The sequence below is a fragment of the Hemicordylus capensis genome, chromosome 4 (genome assembly GCF_027244095.1).
Source record: "Hemicordylus capensis ecotype Gifberg chromosome 4, rHemCap1.1.pri, whole genome shotgun sequence".
Taxonomy (NCBI): domain Eukaryota; kingdom Metazoa; phylum Chordata; class Lepidosauria; order Squamata; family Cordylidae; genus Hemicordylus; species Hemicordylus capensis.
In genome coordinates, this window is record NC_069660.1 from 233,206,006 (window position 1) to 233,224,644 (window position 18,639).

Below are 18,639 nucleotides of genomic sequence, written 5' to 3' on the forward strand. Positions count from 1 at the left end.
GACATAGTTTCAGGAGGCACAGGTGGCTGCAGAGGGAATGGGGAAGGACCAAAAAAACACAAAAAACCAGCTTCCCTTCTCATGATGGAAAACCTGGCTTATTGAGACAACATTAGTCGGTTTATGGCCTAAGGTGAATCGGAGATTCCTGCCTTGGTATGAATTCACACAATCATACTGTCAGTAACCCAGTAAACCTAGATTTGAATGTATCTGTGAATCAGGACACACAATCATGCATCATTATCATTTGTGAGTCAAGAGTTCAAATGTAGATTTTGAAGTGATTCATCCAATGTTATAGAAATTGCCATTCCTTTGAGGAGATGGTGGAAATCAGGAGTATCACACCTACAGGTTGTATTCTGTATTTCAGCACAGAGAATCTATGCTGAACCCTAATCCTACACAGCTTGGGGCCAGAGTACCTGTCAGACCACATTCACCCATATGAACCTGCCAGGGCCCTCCACTTGTCATCTCAGGCCTGCTCATGGCCCCACCATTAACAGAGATCAGATTGGCAGGAACTAGAGACAGGGCCTTTTCGGTTGTGGCCCCTCAGCTTTGGAACACCCTCCCTGAAGAGCTTTGCCATGCTTCCTCTCTGTGTTTTTAAGGAACAACTAAAACCACATCTTTTAAAAGAGGCTTTTAAATGTTTCACCTGTTGTGTATATCTGGTAGGTTCTTTAGTCTTTAGTTTTTATAATTCTTAGTTTTTAGTTTTAAGATTTTAATTTGGAATTTTAAAAGCTAATTTTGATGGTGGTTTTAGCTTAGATTTTTAATTTGTTTAATTTGGTTAATTTTATTAGTCTGATTTTATATTGTAACTGTTTTATAAATGTTGTGAGCCACCCCGAGCAGTAATGTACTGGAGGGGTGGGGTATAAATATTTTTAATAATAATAATAATAACTACAAACAGACTACAAACAGACAAACATCTGCCACACAATACACCAGATATAACTGTAGTCGAGAAGAAAGAAACACAAGTTAAAATAATCGATATAGCAATACCAAGGGATAGCAGAATAGAAGAAAAAGAAATAGAAAAAATCATTAAATACAAAGATTTACAAATTGAAATTGAAAGGCTGTGGCAGAAAAAGACCAAAATAATCCCAGTGGTAATTGGCACCCTGGGTGCAATTCCAAAACAACTTGAAGAGCACCTCAACACCATAGGGGCCACAGAAATCACCACCAGCTAATTACAAAAAGCAACTTTACTGGGAACAGCCTATATTTTGTGACAATATCTATAATAACCAACAGTATTGAGAATAGAATTCAGCCATCCCAGGTCCTTGGGAAGGACTCAATGGCTGGATTTAACAAACCAGTCAATAACACCTGTCTGACTGTGTAAACAAGTAATATATGTTTAACACCATCATCACCAGGTGGGTGGAACCTAGAGGACCATAAGGGTTTTCTTTGTCCAGTTGAAGCTAGGCTTGGCTTGCAGCCAGAGGTGTGGCCAGGGAAATGGCTGCAAAAAGGAGGAGTGCAGTGCTTGGAAGAGAAGACTACAGGAGCTTGAATTTTCTCCTGGAGTTTGGGGTGAGTTCAAGGGGGAAGGAAGCCAGGGCTTTTGGCTTCTGGAAGTTTAGCCTAGGGAACAGTTTGTGTTAGACTTTTATTTTCCTTTCATGTGCTCTGTATATCCTTGCAACTGGTCTAGGACTGTGTGCCTGTAACGTAACTAAGCTAAGAAACAATAGCCGGTGTCCATCCACCCGGGGCACTGCAAAAGTCTCTAAAGTTTTAAGGGTGCTTTTGTATTTTCTTACATCCATATTCTTTGCAACTGGGTAACCATGATTATTAAAGTGTGTCACTCCAATATCAGCTGGAGTACTTTTTGGAAGGAACCTTGTAATCAACTGAGCATTTTTACCTGTAACTAAATCTGAGAAAGCCTCAGACGGAAACTGGCTGTAGTATTTTGAATAAAGTTTATTTTTCTTTTTGTTCTTTGCAAATTTTAACCAGCCTCTTTCAGTGGATTTTTATCTCAGGAAATGGGGACTGGAAAGGGGTTTACTCTGGTGCAAACACACCTCAAGTTGATCAGCTCAAGGTTTCTCACCACATGTAACTATGCACGTGAAAGGTTTTTGTACTTCTCCAATAGTAAGAGAAGGAATTCCTGAAGTCCAGGGGGTGGTGGATAAAACTATTTTAATAACTGGGTGGTGGCAGTGAATAAGCTACCAAGTACAGGAAAGTTTAAAGGAACAGCCTTTGTGGGTGAAAGCATAGAGAGGGAATGATTCAGCATTTTTCTTCCTTTCACATTGGGCTGGCTCTAAAACAAAGGCTGGGTTAAATGTGCTACAGCTCAAAATGAATTTTAACTAACTTAATATGTTGAATGATTCTTGTTAACATTTAGTAACAGGAATTATCAAGCTTAATTTGTAAAATGAATTAACTGTAGAATGAAGGGATTTTTACATGTTTTTGTTTTTAAAAATGTTTGACTTTATGCCTTTTTAGTTCCTAATAAAATGTGTGTGACTTCTATTTCTTTTAAGAACAGAAAGAATTTTTAATCTTGAAAATTGAACCTTTGGTTTGACACAGAATCAATAGTTGCACTGCTTTGTAAGAGTTACTTTTTGTCTTCCCACAGATGCATATTGACTGAAAGGGAAATGTTGGGCATGCATTGCTACAAATGGCTCTCTCTTGCACTGATCCAAGCCCAGCTTGGGGCATGTCTTCCCTGCATGCATAACTGTAACTCTGATGAGTTGGATCAAACTTTCGTGAGACCTCAGAGAGTGAAACGTGGCTGGATGCGGAGTCTGTTGGTTGTACAGGAGGAACTGATGTTAACACATCTTTTGACATTTGGCCAGGTACAGTAAAACCTTCCTTAGGAGGCTTAGCCACAAAGGGAGGTGTTGATTAGTATCTTCTTACTTTGCTAAGCCTTCTTCTAATCTGCCTGCTGAGAGAACAATCTCCCTGCAGTTCTCTTTTGAGAGCATGCATATGAATAGATGCTGGCACCAAAGCTTGCTGCAAGCATCAGCATGTTATCTGTGCTTTCTTCATGTCCACTCCTGCAACAGAGTTTGCTATGGGCTGGGCTGCACTTCCCAGTCCAAGATACCAAACTGCAGAACTGACACATTTCTGGCTTCATCAGGTCTACATTGTGTTCGGCATCTTAAAAAGTAAAATGCATTCTACAATTAAAAATAATATCCAGCACTCTGTTGACACATGGCTTTGAAGTTGTTCTTCATCTTCTGAAGGGAAAGAAAGGCCTCATTTATCAACATCTGGCAATTTGTTTCAGCTTTTTTCTTGTTCTTTTTGGCACTGCATCAGAGCAGACCTATGGAGGAACAATGCAGTTTACCAACAGTATTTAGCCAGATAGTCTATTACACTAAGTAGTGGCTGATTTACCCCTCATTAATTTTTAATGAAGAAGATTAATACTGACTCCTTTTACCAGTAAGGAAGCTCCGGGAACCTGCATGGTTCATTATGTTAACGTAGTTTTGGCACAATAAGCAATTATTCCACCGCTTCCCACCCTTTAAATATACACTGGCCAATGATTTTCTTAAAGGTTCTCCTTTTTACTTCATTGCTATTATTTAGCAAGGAGTATTTGTTTCTTTTCAGCAACAAGGACAGCAACAAAGCAAAGCTAAAGCCATTTTCATTCTCTCTATCTTGCATCCTTTCCTGAAAGGCAACTTTTGAGCTGAATGAATAGGGAAAAGTTTAACCACTAATTAACTAGCACTAAAATTTAATTGGGCCCAAAGGGTGAAGTGCTCAAAATCCATTAATTACTTTTCACAGTCTTTTAAGGCAACTATTCTGGAAGTATGATGTCTCATTTCAAAAGGAGCAAATGGAGAATCGCTTTATATCTTGTATGCCCCACAAACATGGTACCCTTTTAAAGGAAAGGGCACATGATTTATTCAGATTTAATGATTTATTCAGATTTGTTAAGATATGCTGCTTTGCTTTTAAAAATCAATCTGGCAGTACAGGAAAGCAAATTTATAGCTTTAAATTGCTCCAGGTGAATAATATGGCCATGGTCCAGAGAGCTGCATTTGTTTATAGAAAGGATTGCTCAAACATAGGAAAGCCTTTCCCCCAATCCACTTTGTCATTACAGCAGGGGCTTCTGCACTGCATTACAAGCTGCATCCCTTTCTATTGTGCCAAAGAGGAAAAAGATGCCCCTGCAGGTGTCATGCATCTCAGTGATATCAGAAGCTAAACCAACTAAATGAGTGTCATCTAATAACTTAATTTTTCAGTCTTAAAAATACCCCCTTAAAAAAAACACCCCTCAAACTATAGTTTGTTGAACTGCCACTAAGACAGAATCCCAGAGCAATTTCACACATTACATAGCAATTAATCCTTGATTTTCCATCAAGTGTATATCCAACAAGTGTGTATTAAAAAAATCAACTCAGCTCTAGAATTCAGTTGTGTAGGAAGCCACCTGGCATCCAGAGTGCAATATTACACTCTGATGTCAGATGCAGGGGCATGGCTAGGAGCCAGGGACGACTCCAGGAGAGCGGCAGCCTGGGTTCTTTGAACCCGTCTGCACAATGGTGGCTCCACCCCTGCTTTGATTACTGTACCTCTAGTCCTCCACAGTCATTCAAAAAGTGGGTACAGTGTGTATCAAAGGGGAAACGGGAACATGCCAGTTAGCCACATGTTCGGATGTCATTGCACTTTGTGGTCAGCACTTGCCTGCTGAGACAAATATTTAATTTAATGACAGTTTCTCCCTATCCCTATTCAGACATTAGGCTGAACACTCATATAATGAGTGTACAGTGTACACAGGTACAGTTTGGTATGCTGAACACAGAGGCAGCATATCTTTACCATGCATCCTATACCATGCTTTTGAAGGGTATGTATCCAGGCTCATTTTGAAAATGAACACAAGTACAGTCATTCACACAAACACATGTGCAAGTGTGCAGGCATCTGTACAATTGTACAACACAATGTCTGAAGAGGACTCCTGTGAGTTGCAATTTGGAATGCTGGGCAGTCAGTGCTCCCTAATGTAATGCTTTCTGAGGAGAGAGGGCATGACTAGCCAGCATGCTCACATCCCATGTACCTGGGTATGCTGTACCCACCTTTTGAGTGACTGAAGAGGGCTTATAGTACATAGGATGGGAGCATGCTGGCTCCTTCAGTCCCAAAAAAATCTTTCTCTGGAGGAAGGTCAAGAAACCCTCTGGAATGTTGTAGGGCGTGGAATCAAAGGAAATCGGTGGGGGAAGGGGAAATGAGGAGAGGAAAAGCAGTGGAAATCTAACTTGTGTAAACTGAAGTGCCAACTGGACCCCAAGCAATATGGAATGGAGATCCCTAGGCAGCTGTGCACATTTCCAGATGCATTTTTCATTCAAAGTTTTGAATAAAGGAATTCCAGTTAGGCCTCCAGTAGGCAAACTTCAATTAAGCCTCTTTCTGCATTTTTCTTTCGAGACTGATATTGGCCAAAAGCTGGCCTCTTTGAAATAAACACATTTGGTTTTCCTCAGATTTGTGAATACATACTTTTAATACATAATTGAATTCTTATCAACCCAAGTCATTCATATTTGATTAATTCCTGTATCTTTGGATGTTGAATTTGTCTTTTTTTAAAAATTCCATTTCATCCGCTAGGAGGTTGGAGCAAAATAGAAGATCCACAGCTATATTCTAAACAATGGTTTGCTAGGTAGTAGCAAAAACTATGTGTAACTTGTCAAATTCTGCAAATTCCTCCATCCATACCTGCCAATGGAAGCCATCTTAAGCAGAAGAACACCTGGCTCTCTGCTTTGGCTCCCAAGAACTAATGAAATTGTATTTTTAAATGTTGTAAGTCACTTTGATGAACAAACAGTGGGGCTTAAATCCAATAAAGAAATAATAAACAGCTTGATTCTGTTACTGCTACAGGGCAGCAAATAATGCTAACAAAATAGGCAAGCAATCCACAATTATTATTATTTTGAAATTTGATAGACATATTAGAACATTTTATAACCGAATAAAAATCTATATGCAAAACACCTCAGTGACTCGAAAAGATTTGACATAAAGACTGTTTTGAAATAAAACACAACAAAGCTGTTGGGATACTATTTAAGATTCGCTTGTTACACATTCTTCTTTCAGCCACGGTTCTTGGATGGTCCTTATGAAGCCACCGTTCCTGAAATGTCTGAGGAAGGTACTGCATGTTGTGCTTTGCTTCCCCCCCCCCCTACAAATTCTGTGTTTGTGTTTTGGAAAGAAGTTACTGCTACCAGAGTGCACCTTTCGAAGGATTCTTTGAAAACGGTTTAAACATGTGTCAGTGAATCCAGTGGGAACTTGCTAAGAGAGCATACCAGGAATGATTTTGACATCCCTACAATAATTTATTTTACTGTGAACTCTTGAACATACCCTTTTGTCTTCCTTCATATTTATTTTGACCATTCAGTTTAGATGACATGCCTCTGGAAAGGCCTGTGTCCCTTTTTGCTGTGTTTGCAAAGATCACCAGATTATGTTATGTGGCTTAAACATATTTGCTTGGATTGCATTGAGACCATGTTATATTTAGCAGTGTTCTGTGACTGTGAGGTGGTGTACACAGACTAAAACCAAATTTGCCAAGTACTTCAACACATGACTTCATCACAGCAATGGATTGGTTCCTTGAACTTACCTTGTGATTGAATGTGGTTGTGTGAAGTGGATCTTGGTCAAGATTAGGGTGGCTAGATCCAGATTGCCAACATTGAAGACATGCATCACCAAAAAAAAAAGAGGACATAGAGGACATTGTGCTCTCGCAAAGGTGCTTTAGAGGACAAAAATAGCACTAACTTGCATAACATTTGCACATAGATATAAATTAATTATTATTCCTGGTGACTCCAACCTTTCCTTGGCCTAGGGTGTCCCTGGTCACCCATATGGGGTCCTTGGGAAAAATCCCTCCTCCCCTGAACTGATTGGCCCTTTTGGTGGAGGTTGCCCCCTTCAGGCCAAAGTTCCTTAATTGCCTTATTCTGGGCATGGAAAGCTGGAAAGCAGACAAAGTTTGTTTCATCCCAGGGAGTGAACTGGGCAGTAGTTTAGGGGGACTAACTTCCATTTATTTTGGTTGTGTTGGTTTAGCAGTCAGATTTGGGTCTAGGGTCTTCATAATCACAGCTTAGGCTCAGAGGGTGAAGGCCTTGGGAACAGGCATTGTCCTCTGGTTACTCACTTTGTCCTTATGCCTGGTGTTTTCCTGAGCCCCTCCCCAGCAGTGCAGTTACTGGCATTGCCAGGGAGTAGGGATGTCAAACGGGTTCGATGTCAAACGTGTTCAATGTCGAAATGGTTCGGTTCAACTATTTGGAGTTGAACCGAACCACACCCTGTTTGGTCTGACCCCAGACTGAACACACACACAAACTCACACACACGGCCAGTTCAGGGGTTTCATGGTTTGTTTGTTTTTTAAAAAAATTAAATCTTATTTTTCAAACTTACCCCCTCTGGGGAGTTATCTGAGGTGGTGGGGTGGTCCATGGAGGTTGCCCCTCCCTCCACCGGGCTCCCCAGGCCACACATAGGCTCATTGTGCAGGTGTAGCACCCTCAAAAATGGCTGCAGTGCTGGGGAGAAGGCCCCAAAATGGGCTGAAGAAAGGCCAAACTAAGGGAGGCCGGCGGGGGAGAGTCAACCTCTGTGGACACCCGCCATCACCACCTCGGTTTACTTCCCCAGAGGGGATGTTTGAAAAAAACAATTTTTAAGGTCACGGAATCCCCACCGGACTGAACCAACGGGGGGGGGGGTGCTCAAGGAAGTGCCAGACCAAACTGACTCAGTTCAGTTTGGTCCAGTTCTCACTTGAACTGAACTGGAACATCCGGTTCTGTGCACACCCCTACTAGGGAGATGTGCTAACCATGCAATTTAGTGGGTTACTTAACCTCTGCTCTTCAGGTTCCTTTGATGCATCAAATGCCTTTTGTTGACTCAGCTCTTGCTTGTGCCCCTTTCATCCATAATTGTCTGGCTCCTCATTGTCTCTGTGCAAATGGCAAAGATGAACAATTCCAGACAAGACACAATACAAAAACTGTTAGATTAGGAAGTTTATTTTGATGCCCTGAAAACATCCAGCTTTCCTATCAACATATTTACTGACAGTATGATAAATTTATATCAGCAACTAAATGCCCTTGGGGCTCTACTGACTAATTTATCAGTGAAACATACAGTAGTAGAATGTCTTGGGATAAGATGTGATAATGTGATTTGATGACAAAAACCTATGGAAAGTGGCTCTAGGTTTTGTTTTCCCCATGAGGGGGGTCAATTTGTATTTTTTTCAGATGTTAGGTAAGAAATGAGTTAGGCAGAAACATTGCATTACAAAATGAGGTGGTTAGAGAATATTTCCTTCATGGGGATAATCTTATTGAAGGCCCGTAGGGATGGTGTCAGATTTGGGAGCAGGATATGACTGACTCCCAACTAGAGACAAAATTGTCTTCTGTAGATGGATTGTACTATCTGCTCTTCAGTGGAAAATGCTCATTACAGACCTCAAGGTTATAAAAAGCTATCAGAGTCCTGTGGTGTGGCTCGGTGTAGCTCAGATGCATTGCATGTTATGAGTTTATTTCTTTTAAGTCACACCACAGGCATGAAATTAGGAATTGATACAGTATTCTTGCTTTTTTAAAGAGTTGTTTACTATTTCTTCAAACTACAGCCAGTGAAAAATTATCAGAACAGTTAACATACTTACATATGCTTGGAAAAGCTCAGGACAAAATAAAAGCCAAAGAAAATGCAGACATGCAAGGGGAAAGAAAGCTTAATATTTTCAGTCGAAATCAATCAGAGATTTCTAACAATACTACTGTGTTACTAGAACATTCCATAAATACCTGCAGCTGCAGACCCTGTTGATTTCAGTGATATATTATTTTCACCCTATGGAATAATTCCTGAAGCATAATAACAAATGCCGCATTTGAAAGATGAGGGATGAAAGCTTGTCTGGAAGTCAAATCTTCTCCTTTAGATGCTATTTATGACTAGGGGTATGCCCGGAGCCACAGCAGTGTTTTGGTTCAAATTAGAACTGAATTTGAACTGAACTGCTGGTACACAAACCAGTCTGTTAGAACCAGTGGGGCAGGTCAAATGTTGGTGTTCATGCACACAAACAAGTTCAAATGGTTTGACCCAGTTTGCAATGCTTGTAAAGGGGAATCCAGAAAGAATTCCTCTTTACAAGCATCAGAGGTTCCTTAGCAAGTTAAAAGGTGTTGAGAAGAGGGCAGGGCAAGGTTGGGAGGTCACCTTAGGTGTAGCAGCTCCACAGTGACTCCATGGTGGCAGCACAAAGGCCCAAACCAGGTCCCCGCTGATGGAGGGAGCACTGGTGGGGCCGAGAGGAGCCACAGCTAGCCTGCCGTCACCACAGTGGAGCTGCTGCAACTAAGGTGATCCGCACATCAAGTTAAAATTGGTTGAAAAGAGTGATGGTGGGGTGGACGGGAGATCACTTTAGGTATAGTCAAATCAAATCTTTATTGTTACTAGGGGTGTGCAATTTGGATTTTCTGTGTTTCGATTTGTAACCGAATTGAAACAACCCTGATTCGATTTGGATCCGAATCTGACCCATCCGAATCACCCCAAATTCGATTCGGATTCGAATTTCCCCAGATTCCCAGCTTTCATTTGAAGAAAAAAGCTAAGCTCTAGCCCTTATAGAAGTGGAGTTATGGAGCAAAATGTGTGGTCACTATTTTTTAAGTGTTCGGATTCTTTGGTGCATAATAACTTTCACTCAGTGAATCCTTATGAGGATTCATTACACACCTTCATTTCTTCTATTCATTTTGACTGTCTTTTAGACAGTGCCAATTGTCAACTGCCATGTGCCAACTACACCCCACTCCCACCCACAAGGCAGTGAGGTACTACTCAGTTTAAGTTGAGTGCCTAATGGGTGGAGGCTACCACCCAAATTGCAGAGGAATTGGACAAAGGGCTGGTTTTTGGTGAATTGTTGAAGGTTTAGTGTCTTTGAGGCAGATTTGGGGCATAAAGTGGGATCTGGGGTGGAAGACTGTGGTGAGGTGGTAGCCAAGAGCGGTGTACTACATACTTGAATTTCTCTTTCACAACAACCCTGTGAATTAGGTTAGGCTGAGAAAGAAGTGACTGGCCAAGAGTCACCCAGCTAATTTCATGGCTGAATGGGGATTTGAACTCGGGTCTCCCCAGTCCTAGTCCAGCACTGTAACCACTACACCACGCTGGCTCTCTAATTGCAGAGGAATTGGGCAAAGGGCTAGAGGCAGATTTGGGGCATAAAGTGGGATCTGGGGAGGAAGAGTGTGGTGAAGTGGTAGTGCCTAATGGGTGGAGGCTACCACCCAAATTGCAGAGGGATTGGGCAAAGGGCTGGTTTTTGGTAAACAGTTGAAGTTTACTCATCTTTAAGGTTTTTCTCTATAAGGTATAGTGGAGGTTTCAGCAGCCCCATAAGTGCACTTGGAGGGCACTGGGGTGGCCCAGAGTGAGTGGTGGTGTAGTGCACATAGGGTGCCAGCCACTCCCATGGGGTTGCTAACCCATGGGGTACAGGGTTCTGTTGTTTCTGAGGTGGTCTGAGTGTAGATTCTATGGTAGCAAATGAGAGTGGATTCATGGTTTGTATTGAAAATCTCATTTGCTACCAGAGAATCTACACTCAGAACACCTCAGAAACAACAGAACCCTGAAACAGCTAGAAACCCATGGGGGTGGCTGGCACCCTCTGTTCACTACACCACCACTCACTCTGGGCCACCCCAGCACCCCCCAAGTGCAGTTATGGGGCTGCTGAAACCTACATGATTTCCTATGGAAAACTTCAACAATTCACCAAGAACCAGCCCTTTGCCGAATCCCTCTGCAATATGGGTGGTAGCTTCTACCCATTAGGCACTTAATATAAACTGAGTAGTACCTCACTGCCTTGTGGGTGGGAGTGGGGTGTAGTTGGCACATGGCAGTTGACAATTGGCACTGTCTAAAAGAGTCAAAATGAATAGAAGAAATGAAGGTGTGTAATGAATCCTCATAAGGATTCATTGAGTGAAAGTTATTATACACCAAAGAATCCGAACACATGAAAAATAGTGACCACACATTTTACTCCATAACTCTACTTCTATAAGGGCTAGAGCTTAGCTCTTTTTTAAAAATAAAAGCTGGGAATCTGGGGAAATTAACAGGACAGATCCAAAACCCGATTCGATTCTATTCGAATCAGCCGCGATTCAATTTGTACCTGAATCTAGCCAATGGACCACAGGGGTGATTCGTTTTGTCTCCGAATCACCCGAATCAGCTAGATTCGGGTACAAATCAATTTGTATCCGAATCGATTCGCACATCCCTAATTGTTACAGTCATTTGACCAGCAAATTTAGGTATAGTAGCTCCACGGTGGTGGCAGTGGGCTGGCAGCAGCTCCTCTTGGTACCACAGGCACTCCTCCCATGTGCGGAGGCCAAAACCAGGCCCTCGCTGGTCTGCACTGATGGGGTGAGCGCCAGTGGTACCTAGAGGAGCCTCTGCCAGTCCACTGCCAGCATGGGGTGCTGCAGAGCCACCACCCCTAAAGTGACCTCCCATTCCCCAGTCTTTTCAACACATTTCAACTTTATAGAGATCCCCCAATGCTTGTAAAGGGGAATCCTTACCGGATTCCCTTTAAAAGCATCCTGAATGGGTTGAACTGGGCAAACCAGTTCAATCCAAACCTGGCCTTTTGCGGGGCGGGGGGGCATCTGTTTCAAGTTCAAACCAGTAGTACAAGGCCGATTTGAATCAAACCAAGGTCATTTGGAACTGGTTCTGCAAAACCCTATTTATAACTAATGTATGGTGATTTTTTCAGTAGTGGTGTGCACGGAACCGTGGTGTTCCGGTTCACAGCTGGGTGGGGGAGGGGGGTCTTTAAGGCTGGAGGAGGGCGCACTTACCCCTCCCACCACTTTTTCCCAGCTGGCGCTCCTTTTTTGAAAAGCATTTGGGGTGGCTGTGTACCTCCCTGCTGCCCCTTCCCCCGTTCCTCAGCAAAAGGCTTCAGAATGTGCAATTGTGCATGCGCATGGGTGTGCACATGTCTGATGTATGCACGCATGTGACACACACATGTGATTTGCATGTGCACACCGTGTGCATGCACAAGTGCACATTCTGAAGCCTTTTTCCAAGAAACGGGGGAAGAGGCAGCAGGGAGGTACACAGCCACCCCAAATGCTTTTCAAAAAAGGAGTGCCGGTGGGGGGAAAGTGGCAGGAGGGGTAAGTGCACCCTCCCCCACCCTTAAAGAGCCATCCCCCCAGCGTCGAACCATGAACCGCGACCCCCAGCGAACCGGTTCACAGGCCTTTAGAATGGCCTGCAAAGGGGTCTGTACATATAACTATTTTTCAGAGAGGCTCTATGCACTCACATGCACGCACACACACTTCGTTATCCTCTCTTCTTTATCATAGCTTCCCATGGCCAACTGAGCCACTTCTGGACTGAGTCTTCTCTCAACAGAATCTGTGGAAACCAGGGGCTGGTCCAGCAGGAAATTACAGGGGGTGCAACAGAATTTTCCCTCATATATATATTTTTTCACATATAAAATTATTGAAGCATGGGTTTTATTTCTCTTGCAAATGCACTATGCCAGGGGTGTCAAATTCAGATCTTGTGGTGGGCTGGATTGGATTCTGATGCACCTCTGGGAAGCCACACATAGCCACACAAGATTTATTTTTTATTTGTATTTGCATTTCTAGAAGAAATTCTGAACATACCTGCTGATACCAGATTTTGCATGGACAATCCTGCCACTCTCCCCTCTTCCTCTTGCAGAGGTGTTGCTAGGTACTTAAAAGATCCAGGGCTTCAGCCCACAGGGCCTATCTGGGGCCCACAGTCTATCCACATTTTGATAATTAAACCCTTTCATTTACTCTTAAAGGTATCCAACACTCTCCTCCCCACTACTCTGCTTCACTGCTAAAAATGAATCTACCTTTTCTCCTGCATCAGATTTCTCCTGCAATCAATACGCACATAGTTAAGAACCACTGTGGTATAGTAATTAGAGTATTAAGAGGATTGGGGGATTTATGTTCCCCATTCAGCCATGATACTCTTGGTGGGACTTTAGGTGAGATGTTCTCTCTCTCCTCCAAACCTGCCTCACAGGATTCTTGTGATGAGGAAGAACATGTACACTACCTTGGACTCTTTGGAGGAAGAACAGGATGTGTGTCATAATAAGAAATATGTATATGTTGACTTTATTTTGAGCCCCTGGTGGCGCAGTGGTAAAACTGCTGCCCTGTAACCAGAAGGTTACAAGTTCGATCCTGACCAGGGGCTCAAGGTTGACTCAGCCTTCCATCCTTCCGAGGTCGGTAAAATGAGTACCCAGAATGTTGGGGGCAATATGCTAAATCATTGTAAACCGCTTAGAGAGCTCCGGCTATAAAGCGGTATATAAATATAAATGCTATTGCTATTGCTATTTATTTTGACTTTTAGCCACATGCACTCCAATCCTAAACACATAAATGCAGAAGAAAATCCCAAAAGCAATTTTTACACCTATCACAGCAGGAAGCAGCCCTGTTTGATCTCTTAGAGGACAGCAGAATGTCATATATGGAGTTACCTCAAAATCTTAGGATTTAAAGATAGCCAAGCATTTCATTGGCAAGGGAGTTTTTAAAATAAGCTTCTTGTGATCTGATTTGCAAGGCTTTATTTTGCAAGGAAGTGTACAAAAGGAGACTTTTGATGGGGGAGGGGAATGCTTAGTGTTCATTTTAGCCTTTTGTGAAGCTATTTTCAAGAAGTTGGGGTATTTTATTTCATTTAAAGAGAAGCAGGCTATTCACATGATTATAGAAAATCAGGTTAGCCTCCGCTAGCCAGATTTTCTACAATCGTGAGAACCACCAGGCTTGGCTGCAAGCCCGGTGGTTCTTGAGTGGGTAACCCGCTCAAGTAGCCCACCCCTTAAAACCGGGTTTGCAGAGCAAATGCTCCACAAACCCAGTTTTTAAAACCATGAGTAGCCACGCCGCGGCTCCACACCATGGTTATTCACGAGTAGACCCCTGGTGGGAGGCTGAAAAACAGCCTTACTAACCTCTTACAAACCGGGTCTCACTGATCGTGAGACCCGGCTCAATATTATGTTATTTACATAAGAGTCACGGTTACAAGCACAGAGCAAAATAAAATAATAAGGATTTTATTATTAAAATCAGGTTTTAATGATTTTAAAACATCATTAAACCTTAAATTTTAAGGTTTTAATTCATGGTTGATTTTTAAATTGTTGAGTTGTTTTAGGTTTTTGTATGTATTTTAACTTGTTTCATACTATTGTTAACTGCCCAGAGATGAAAGTTTGGGGCAGTGTACAAATGTAATTAATTCATTAATTAAATGTTTTAATGTTTTTTTTCAACAAAGGAAACATGTTGACAAAGAACCATTTTTGCTTACTTTGCTATTTAAGCAATTTTGAGAACTTTGTTGCTAAAAAAAGCAGCATGTAAATATTTTTTTGGGGGGGGGCACCGCCCCACATACATACCAGATTAGCCTTATCAGCAGTTTAGTATCTTCAGAAACAAAAAGCAGGAACAAAACCAAAAAACAGCTCCATGTTGTCACAGCATTCCCCTCCCCCTTCTTTTTAAAGCTTTTAATATGTTTGTACTAATTTCCTCACAAGAAGGCATATTGTTGACATGGAGAGTTTAAAACTCACTCTCTCACACATACAGGATGGGACTTCTCTCACATGTACACACACACACGATTCATAGTGGGGGAAGAAAAAGACAGTGGCTTAACCAAGGCGAACAAATCACACACAAACAAAATAAACACATAAGGGTTGGTTTTTAAAAATATTTTACTTTCCTTCTCCAAGGACAACAAGCCCATGCTTGGACAACTATCCCAACAGTCAGCTTTCTCACTCTACAATTACATTCAAGTGCTGAGCAGGGGAGGATCACAAGACCCAGAGACCAAATAAGGAGAGCAGGATGAGAAGTGACTATTTGCTACTGCCAATCTCCATGAGACTCAACCCAAATTCACAGGGGGTGCACCCTTGAACTTCACCCTTGCTAGAGATGTGCAAACCAGCTTGACCTCAAGCCAGTTCAACACCTAACTGGCCCGGTTTGAGGGCTTGTCCTCAAGTCAAGCTGGGCCCAGTTCAGTTTGCCTTGAAGTCAAACCACCACCACCCCCTGGCCAGTTCGGTCCTAGTTTGGGGTGTTAGGGATGCTAATTTTGGGGGAGGGAGGAGGTGGACTTATTGCTGCGGAGGGCTTCCGCAACCACAGTGAGTGCTTCTGCAGCTGTGGGGCTTCTCCAGTGGCTCCCCTCCCCCACCTGCTTCCCCTCCGGTCTCCCCTGAGCCAGTCTATTTCAGGCCTGCTTCAGGCCTCTCTGAGTGCATGGTGGCCATATGGTGGCAGAAGCCCTCAGTGCCAGTAAGTCCACCTTTCTCCCCCCCCACCCACAAATTAATGTCCCTAGCACCCCTCAACTGGGCCTGAACCAGTTCAAATTTCAACTAAGCCAGGCCCCTCAATCAGGGTGCTGAAACTGAACATACCTGGTCCAGTATGAGTCTTGTTCAGACATGAACCTAACTGGGCCAACCAGTTTTGTGCACATCCCTAACCCTTGCACACACTCACCCTTGATCCACCCCTGGTGGATACCATAGCATTTACTTCTTTCTCCAGATATGATGGGCTGGACTGTATCCAAAGCAAATTAATGGTTTCAACTATGCTTAGTCATGAATAACTTTCTTTGGATACAGCCCAAGACAGTGTATTTATTTAAATGCAATTAGCAAGATTTGCAATCACATGTGAACATTTCTGTAGAAAGGTGGTATATAGATGCATTGGTTGATATCCAGAACAGCCTTGCAGTAGTGCAATAGGAAGACATGCTGGTGTGAAGGAGAGCTTCCCCATTACTGCTTTAGCTGCACAGCCTTGTTATGCAGTGGGGGGGAGTGGATTTTGATTATTCAATCTGGCTCTCGGAGTGCCTTCTGTGAACTGAAAATATGTCCCTGAGGGCGTCACAACCCTCAGAGACACATTTTCTGGTGACACAGGTATTCTTCCCCTTTTTGCACAAACCTGAGGCTGTGCACAAACCTGTGCAGACCCAGAGTTCCTTTTGCACTGCAGGAAAGCTACTATGGATGGCAGCCATTGTAAGTAAATAAAATACAATATATGAAAATAGAATGTACATCAACATAACTAATAAAGCCATTAAAATAATCAATAATAAGACCTATTAAAAGTTAGAAAAGCAGAAGATGTAAAATGTAAAATAATGTTTTATCTGCTTCTGGAAATTTGTAATTAGAAAGTAAGGCATATCTCTGTATGCAAAGAATTTCAAAAGCAAAATAAATGAAACCCTTATGTGGCAGCAGATCCTGATCTCTAAATAAAGGATCATGAAGCTGCTTTTCATTTCCATTTCTGATGGAACTGAGAGGAGGATATTAGTGTGTGCAAAAAAACCCAGTTTGATTTTCCATTCATTTTAATATTATTATTAAGTTACCCCTGCTATCTTGGTAACTGCTAACTAAATTACCCCTGCTAACTTGGCAAAGAGGCACCTTTTAAACATGGTGATTCTCTTTATTTAGCAGGGGGAGAGTAACTGGCCCTATCCACCCCCAGCACAGTGCCTCCAGTGACTGTTGCTGGTGTCTATCTTGTGTTTCTTTTAGATTGTGAGCCCTTTGGGGACAGGGATCCATCTTATTTCTTTATTATTTCTCTGTGTAAACTGCCCTGAGCCATTTTTGGAAGGGTGGTATAGAAATCAAATAAATAAATAAATAAATAAATAAATATGTTGGTTGTTGGAATCTTATTTGTTCTGTTAGTAATTTGGAATTAGTTCATTTTATTTGGGTCGAGTTATAAGAATGTGGATTTTGAACAGTGAGACATGGAACACTGAAGTTGACACCTGTATGTCAAAACATCTGTTCTTTATATGTAGTTTTTAATTTTCTTTTAATCTACACAATAAAAAGGTCTGGAAAGAAGAATTTGGTGTTGATCCATTATGCGTATGCATCACCAGTATATATAAACTAACTAGTTCATTAGTTTTATAAATTTTGAAAATGAATGCCTACTTCAAGAGTTTACAGAAAGCACATGAGCCATCTCATGCTCTCCAAAGAGCTTAAAATACAATGAGCCATGTCTCAGGATCAGTGACACCCAGTTTTTGCAGCTAAGCAGGGAGAGCAGGCTAAGCACAGATAATCACAGAGGGATGATCACATCCCCACAGACAATCACAGAGGGAGCCCTGGGCGGCTGGATCGGCCACCCACACAATTGCCAGCTCTGTGATGGAGCCGGCGGAGGCTGGGGGGAGCGGGGCCCAATCGGCCCCCAGAAGCTCCAGCATGCCCTGCATGAGCGCATAGGGCATGCTGGCAAGACCCCTGGAGCCGGGAGGCGGCTTTTTGCCTCCCCTCCAGGGGGGGTCTCCTCATGAGTAGGCATGGCACGGAGTTGCACCGCGGCTAATCACGATCTTCAAAACCTGGTTTGCGGAGCACTTGCTCCACAAACCTGGTTTTAGGGCAGGGGTATTTAGGCGGGTAGGGGTGTGTCCGAACCGGTCCGGAGGCCATTCTAAAGAATGGCCGAACTGCCGGACCGGTTCGACCCTGGCTGGTTCGGGTCCGGGTGGGGGGTATTTCTTTAAGGGCGGGAGGGCTTGCTTACCCCTCCCGCCTTTTTGCCCCCGCCAGAGGCCGTATTTTACAGAATAATGGGGCGCTGGAAACAAGCTGCCCCCCCGCCACCCCCCCCCCCACCGCGAGCAGATTAAGCCCAAAACTACTGGTACCACTGCCGCCGCCGCCGCCCGCCAGCCCTCCCTCCCTCCCAGCCTCCCGCCCGCCCGAGTCCTCACCCGATGATGCCGTTGAAAACAAAGAGAGGAGCTACCGAACAGAGCTCCTCTCTCTATGAAGTCCTGCCGGCTACTGAGGCTTTGCGCGCGCGCATGCACACGCCGCAAAGGACGCCAATCACCGTAGGCCCAGTCTACCCGCCGGGAAAAGGCCGGGTAGACCGGGCCTCCGATCGCCGGAGGCCCGGTCTACCAGGCCTTTTCCCGGCAGGTAGACCGGGCCTCCGGCGATTGACGTCCTTTGCGGTGTGCGCATGCGTGTGCGCAAAGCCTCAGTAGCCGGCAGGACTTCATAGAGAGAGGAGCTCTGTTCGGTAGCTCCTCTCTTTGTTTTCAACGGCATCATCGGGTGAGGACTCGGGCGGGCGGGAGGCTGGGAGGGAGGGAGGGCTGGCGGGCGACGGCGGCGGCAGTGGTACCAGTAGTTTTGGGCTTAATCTGCTCGCGGCAGGGGGGGTGGTGGGGGCTGGTTTCCAGCGCCCTGTTATTCTGTAAAATACGGCCTCTGGAGGGGGCAAAGAGGCAGGAGGGGTAAGC

At 43.5% G+C, this 18,639-nt stretch overlaps 1 protein-coding gene across 2 annotated transcripts in view; it reads left to right on the plus strand.

Moving 5' to 3' along the window:
- The window catches only part of LOC128324042 (cadherin-19-like), a 107,714-nt gene that overhangs the window by 38,647 nt on the left and 50,428 nt on the right, over positions 1-18,639 (plus strand). For both annotated transcript variants that reach the window (XM_053248146.1, XM_053248147.1), the window contains exons 2-3: positions 2,648-2,876; positions 6,202-6,256. In XM_053248146.1, coding sequence (XP_053104121.1) covers positions 2,670-2,876; positions 6,202-6,256 — 262 coding nt within the window. In that variant the 5' untranslated portion in view covers positions 2,648-2,669. The remainder of the gene's footprint in view (positions 1-2,647; positions 2,877-6,201; positions 6,257-18,639) is intronic.